A 7,561-nucleotide genomic window follows, 5' to 3' on the forward strand; every position below is an offset into this window, starting at 1 on the left:
AAATGCAACTCAGATATACAAGTCACAGAGAAAAAAAAACCTGAAGATGACTAAAACTGAAAATAGGGTGAAACTGATAAAACTGAAGAGGATCTTAGATGAAAACTGAGGAACAAATGAAATGAACCCAACAAATACTAAATGTGGAATAAATTGAGAGTGGGAGAATAGATGACTATTGCCAAGGTAAAACAGCTAAGGGACACAGGGATCAAAGGTGTTAGTGGTGGTCAGAGGGGCCGACGGCGCCAAATGGCAGCCTCGCCTCTGTCAGACCTCCCCAGGGCGGCTGTGGCTACAAGTAGCTTACCATCACTAGCAGTGTGTGAATGTGAGAGTGTGTGAAAAGCGTCTTTGGGTGTCTAGAAAAGCGCTGTATAAGTCCAATGCATTATTATTATTATTATTAAAGGTTACGGCCACACGAGGAGCAGAACTAAACCAGACTAAACACACTGGAAATAGAAGATAATACATGCATGTACAAGTATGTTAATGGGCAAATATAAGACACAGGGGAGAGTCTCTCCCCTGTAGGGAGAAACATCAAATGAACTGGGAAGACAAGGGACACAGGACATGACACACTGAGGGACAAATAAAGGTTCTTATTCTCATTATTCTTGTTCATCACTAATGAAAAACAATAGAAAACAGTGAAGACTAAATAGATGGATGCAAGTAAGCCACACCTTAAAAAGTAGGTGAACCTTCTTCTCCATCAGCATGCTGTGGAGGAACCTGTAGTCCTCCTCCCTGTCGGTGGAAGTTTCTGCTCCAGACATCCTCACCTCACCTGCAGAAATACAAACATGAGATCAGGCACACCAACACAACTGATGCTTGATATTAGCTTTTTACTGACATCCGATATACCGACATTGTGTCACTCTTAATTTCCGACGCCAATATAAACTGATACCAACGTATGCTGTGTCCTGCTCTCATAATAAAAGGAAAACTGAAACATTTTAGGTTGCTAACATCACATATCAGCACAATGACACCAACATCAGTTTAAGTTAGGAACAGGAAAATTGCCGTATTTATTTTGTCTCCATCTAGCCTAGTGAACTAGACCAAATTCTTGCTTTGCAAAGTTTGGTCTAGGAACGCTCCACTGGAACCTCTGCAGCCCCTAACAGCATTCTGGCTGGCCAATCACAGCTCTCTAAAGGGGTTTCAAACACATAAAGAGCTGTGATTGGTCCATAATGGTGGTGCTTTATCTGCTTAGTGAACAAATCACAGAGCTTTATCCGCTTTGTGGGCCAATCAGGGCACTCTATATGCCTGGTGGGTGGGATGATGCAACAGAGTGAAACAAGATGGCGACAGCTCGTTTGAAACGGCTTTTACATTAATTTTGGACTATTAGAACTTGGGCTTCATTAAAATCAGGAGCAGATAGATGTATTTAAGTGCCTTTTTTTCGAAAAAAATATGTTTTCTCCTTCTTCAACTGCGGACCGCCTCATTTACCGATGGCTGTTTCGGTGAGTACGTCACATTCATTGTCCAGTAGCATGCGGAGATCATTTGAAAGACAACGGTAGAACCCGCCCCACAACCGAGAGCCGACAATGGAGCGTTGCCAGACTAAATAATACATTTATTTAGTCTGGCTTGCCAGGCTAGTCTGCAACAGCAGCTGAACCTCATTCTGTCTGAGCGTGACGCTAAGATGTGTTTATTAGTTAGTCGTGTATTTTTTATTTTGTATGTTGCAGCTATGGTGATAACATTTAAAACGATCTTCAGATAAGACAAGCAAGCCTTATGTGAAGACTCCTGTTTAAGTTTAGTTGATTGTTAGCTGTTTAGCTACACATCCGTGCTGCGAGGACAGCGTACGTTCACTAAACAGGACAAATTTCTACTCACACGTTTTTCCAGATGTACTCAAATATCTCAAATCCTTCACCTCTGATTTGTCAACATTTTGAGAGAGAGGAGAAGAAGTTGAAGAGTTGGATGTTGACACCGAGTCCACATTAACTTATTGCACTATAATGTTTTATTCTATTCAACTTAGACAGTTGATATTGACTTTAAGTTTAAGATTTTTTTTATCTAAGTAATAATTACTTCACGTTTACCAGAGTCGACTTATCTGTAGCTAGAATAGATTATTTTTTAATCACATCAAATACAAATTTGGGTCTCAAGAGGATAATGTGTGTATTGTCATGTTCTGTGTCCCTTTGTTCCCCAGCCCCTCCAGTTCCCACTCCAGATTCCCTTTTGTGTTCTCATGGCGCCCTCATGTGTCCTTTGTCTGCGTCTTTCCCCATGTGTCTCCTAATGTTTCTCCATCCCTCTCTGATTCCCTTTTGTGTTCTCTTAGCGCCCTCATGTGTCCTTTGTCTGCATCTCTGTTGTGTGTCTTAAGTTATAGCCACAGCCTCTTGTTCCCCAGTTCATTGTATGTATGTATGAGTTTGTATGTTGTCAGCGTTACTCGTGCTCTGTGTGAGTTTTTGCCTCCAGGTCTTCGTGCTCTTGGTTGAGCTTTGTCTCCAGGTTTTTGTGCTCTAAGAAGAGCTTTGGGTGTTCCTGTTCCCCAGGACTTATTGGACTTTGGCTCGCTGCCTTGGATTACTTTTTGTTCTTTATCCTCCAAATAAAAGGATTTTTACTTTGAATCTACTTCTGCCTCTTGTCATCTGGGTATCTGCATGTTTGGGTCCTAAACATCCACAGAACGTGACATGTATGGTATGTAACAGATGCGTAATTAAAAGACTGAAAATGATACCGATATTTTCTACTATAATTTTTTATGCCGATGGCATCCCTAACACAAACTCCACCTGAAATTTAGATTGGACTGGCACATTATTTTGAAAGTGTAATTGTATAATTTAAACTGAAGACCTGTGATCATTTTACAATGATACGTGATATATGACCTGCACTTGTATATAGCCTTTCTGAGGCAGGGCCTCCAAAGTGCTTTACATTACATTCAGTCATCCATCCATCCATTCACATACTACTGATGATGAGCTGCATTGCAGCCACAGCTCTGTCCTGGGGCCCAGAGACAGACAGTGGCATGTCCAGGCCTTTTACAATGAGGTGGCCCAGGTGGGGCACTTGTTTGTGCATTAGTGGCACCTATGGTTATGCTTTTATTTATTTATTTATTTGGTGGGGGTTGAGGTGTAGTAAACAAATCCGCTGCATGAAGGCTGGTGTTTGAGCGGGGGGAGGGGGGTTTATAAACAAGATTGGTTGGTTATCATCAGCTCATAGACTCCCATTCATTTTTGGCAGTAGGAGACCCATGGTCCAGAAGTAGACGGGTGTGACTTAGACTGCCTATGCTCTGCTGGCCTGGGGCTGGGAACAGTGATAAAGGTACATGCTGCAACCTACTGTTTAAAGGTTTATAATCCCAAGCCTTTTGTGTGCAAATCAATTTAAATCAAACTCAACGGGTTGGCACCTGAGGCGGCCAATCAGATTTCAAGCATGGCGTGTGCTAATCCAGGCCGTTCCTTGGACACACCCCTGCTGACAGAAGCAAGGCTGCTGTACCATGGTCCCTCTGATCACCACCAGAAGGTAAGGAGGGTGAAGTGTCTTGCACAAGGACACAATAACTGACACTGACAGAGTCTGGGTTAGAACCGGTGGTCCCAAGGCTCCAACGCCCTCTAGAAGAACTCCCACAGCTGTTCTCAGATTGCACTTGTATGTTTGAGATCATTAAATAATATAAAGTTTTCCTCATGGGCTCAGCTTTGTTTAGCATCCTCATCCTGAGAACAAAGTTACAAACTATAGTCGTATAATAGAAATATAATATACTACTGCCTACTACTGGTGGAAATAAATACTTTACAGTTACACTTATGTTCCAAAAATCCTTTCTATTCTATTTAAATCCATATTATAAAAAGTTAAATTATATATGTATATATATAATATGTTGATTATTTAGAGTTTGAGCTGAAATATATAATTATACTGGTGTGTTGGCAGAATCTACAGAAGATAATTGCTCAATTTTCCACAACAGCTCAGTTTAAAATCTTATTAGTTTAAAAAACAGAAAAATCTACAAACTGTAAATCTTTAGAAAACAGCAAAAACCATAATAGATGAAACTGAACGATTAGTTAAAACCAGTCTAAAATATGACATCAAGAGTTTAGGTAAGTCAATTATTATTATGGAGAAGAAAACATCACACTCACCAGAAACTCCTTCCTGCAGGTCTGGTTCAGACAGTGTCTGGAGCATTTGAACTTCTATTTGGAGGGAGATATTATGAAGCGTTGGACTGGTTCGATTGTGAAATAGATTGTCCTTCATTTAGTCAATATGTGTCAGGTCTGAACTAAATCAGGCCAGAGGGCGATCGATACAGGGATGGCTGCAGCAGAGCACCCTTGTTCCACATGTTACAAACACAACAGGCTTAACCAATCTCAGAAAATCCTTCCACACTTCTTGATTTAAGTACTGTCTTCTTTGAAGGCAGGCAGAGTTACTGTTATTGGGCATTTTTATTAAACCAACATTTAAATTAGGCTCCTTATATGGGGAGAAAAAAGTCTCAAAAGATATGTGTGTGTGTGTGTGTGTGTGTGTATCTATATGTGTGCATGTGTATTTAGATGTGTGTGTTTGTATCTAGATTTGTGTGTATCTATTTTAGTGCGTGCGTGTGTGTGTGTGTGTGTGTGTGTGTGTGTGTGTGTGTGTGTGTGTGTGTGTGTGTGTGTGTGTAGATTTGTGTGTGAGTTTAGACATCTGGTCAGGTTGTCTCCTGGACACCTTCTGGAGGACATAAGGTATGTAGTGCCGCAACCTAGGGTTGACCCATGACACGCTGGAGGGATAGCTTGCCCTGGTTAGAAATCGCTTTAGGATCCCACCAGATCTGCTGACGGTGATGTCAGTGGGATGGATGGTTTGGGCTCCCCTGGGGCTGCTGCCCCCACATCCCACCCCTAGAGAAGCAAACGAATATGAACAAGAGTCATCTGAAACTTGAGAGGTTTGATGAACAAACGTGCTTTCTAACTGAAAACCTTTTGGGAAAGTTGTTTTAAGTAGACCTAATATCTGAGTAGTTAAATATAACAGTCTTACTCTTCATCAAACTGTAACCCTCACATAGAGGATTGAAAAATATCCGGGGCTTGGCCCAGATGAGAGATAATTGCTTTTTTTATGATACATTTGAACTTTCACATTTTGATCACCTTGAAGCAAACATAAAGCAATAGAATACACTTATGAACTGATGTGATGATAAAATAAATATACTGCTAGCTTTTACAAAGTACTGCAAAAACAGATCCCCTCTGGGAATTGAAATTACTATTTGAGCTATGTTTATACAATAACCCTCAAAGTATTCACATCCCTCCATTAAAGAGACACTGTGTAGTTTTTACCATTAATTTCCGAAAACATGCATCAAAATGTTTTGAAAACAAATTAAATGATGGCCAGTTGTTGAAAAACATTGGCGGATTCGTAATATATAACCATAAAAATCAGGTCTAATTTACAAGGGAATGGGTCTAAGTCTCTGAGCGACTCCATAATAGATGTCATGTTTCCTTCTACGGGAACCCATGAGGACAAAATGCATTTAATGATTTGTAACAAATGGTTACAAAACTTCCATCATTCTTAAATGCTGTTGTTTTAGATATTTACTTCTTCACTTGTTGCCAGTGATGAAAGGGAGTCTCATGTGTCCGTCATTTTGCTAAAGTTTGCACTCCCCAGGGCTTTTGACTCTAATGGGCATCCGTTTGTAAGGACTTACTTTAACACCAAAAAAACTGCTTGCTTGCAATGATTTAGGTATCTACTGCCCCCTATCGCCAGGAAAAATACACAACGTAAAGAAAAGTCTAAATTCACAATAGTAACTGAAATAATTAGAAACTCAAAATATAAGAAATAAAAATGTGCTAAATCTAAATTTAGGGACATTATTAGAATAGCAAAACTTAATTATCGGAATGTCCTGCAGGCACAACCAAACTGCATAGGTGCTGATTCTTATATTTTCCTAGGATGAGAAAAAGAAACAAGAAAAATCATAGGATGAATAAACACTCCATAAAACACCGCTGGTACATGAAAATAAATAATTTCAAGTTGATTATTTATATAAAACATTTGGTGCATGTGTGCATTCAGAGTGGTGATCACTTGGAGAAAGAAACTGTTCCTGAGCCTTGAATAAAACGCTGCTTTTGAAATAATATAAAAAACAAACAAAACAGCCCCAGAAAAGTTAGAACACTTTACTAATGAGCAGTGGGTCAAAACACATGTCAATAGGTACAGAAGTCTGGTTGAACCAGAGAAATCGTTTGGCACCTCCAAGTGTTGTTCAACAAAATATTAGTTTGGAGGTTATGGTTGTTTTTAAAGTATTTTAGTTGAACCAGTTTAGAAACATCATGATTCTCATTGGGTTTAGGTTTATCATTTTTGTCAATTTCAACATATTTCAGGGGCAGTTCTATTGCAGGGTATGAAAAAAAAGTTCATTCTTTTATTGAATTTGTTCCTGTACTAACTACTTTACTCGTTTTCAGTTTCAGTCATCCAGAGAGAATCACGTTCTGTTCTTGTGGGGTTTCCTCGTGAAACTGTCCGAAATAGCATTATTTTGCTATCATTTCTTCAAAGCACAACTTTATTGACAAATTTAGAATAAAATGCACAAATGTGAATCATCACAGCTGTTTTCATTCTTTCGTTGTACTTTAAGTAATAAAATAAAATAAAATATGTCGTTATATCAGTCTGGCCAAGCTGCTGAGCTGAAGCGCTCCCGGAAGACTCAAGAAGGCTTTATGCAAGCAACTTTGTGCTGCCCTCTCTGGTGGGTTTTGGTACTGCATGTTACTTCTAATTTGTACACACACACACACACACACACACACACACACACACACACACACACACACACACACACATATATATATATATATATATATATATATATATATATATATATATATATATATATATATATATATACTATATATATGTAGTAATATATATATATATACACACATATATATATACATATATAAAGTAAAAAAAAAAAATATATATATAATCTAGAGCACAGATATCTGAATGTCATTCGGACTTCAAAAATGTGGTCGGATGGTGACAAAGAGAAAGGGTCTCATTACCAGAAGGAACAATAGCAGACACTGAGGGCAGCGACAAGTACCTCAGTATCCCAGAGCAGTGTAGGAGATACTGCACAGAACCTTCAAGCTCACAGGCCTCTGGTAGAGGACCCGGGCTTGGAAGGATGAGACCACCCACGGAGGGTGAGATGTTTGTTTTTTAGATAGATAGATAGATAGATAGATAGATAGATAGATAGATAGATAGATAGATAGATAGATAGATAGATAGATAGATAGATAGATAGATAGATAGATAGATAGATAGATAGATAGATAGATAGATAGATAGATAGATAGATAGATAACCTCTCAAAATTACCCCTAGTCAGGACCTATCAGAAGACATCAAGGGTTGAACCCAAGTAGCATTA

General features: G+C 39.0%; 1 protein-coding gene across 2 annotated transcripts in view; it reads right to left on the reverse strand.

Annotated features, from left to right (window-relative positions):
• LOC107384320 (MAGUK p55 subfamily member 7) overlaps positions 1-4,418 on the reverse strand; it is a 47,740-nt gene extending 43,322 nt beyond the window's left edge. For both annotated transcript variants that reach the window (XM_015957519.3, XM_015957518.3), the window contains exons 1-2: positions 4,206-4,418; positions 693-796 (exon numbers count right to left, since the gene is read on the reverse strand). In XM_015957519.3, coding sequence (XP_015813005.2) covers positions 693-796; positions 4,206-4,323 — 222 coding nt within the window. In that variant the 5' untranslated portion in view covers positions 4,324-4,418. The remainder of the gene's footprint in view (positions 1-692; positions 797-4,205) is intronic.
• Positions 4,419-7,561: the final 3,143 nt, after the last annotated feature.

This window comes from Nothobranchius furzeri, chromosome 11 (genome assembly GCF_043380555.1).
Source record: "Nothobranchius furzeri strain GRZ-AD chromosome 11, NfurGRZ-RIMD1, whole genome shotgun sequence".
Lineage (NCBI taxonomy): Eukaryota > Metazoa > Chordata > Actinopteri > Cyprinodontiformes > Nothobranchiidae > Nothobranchius > Nothobranchius furzeri.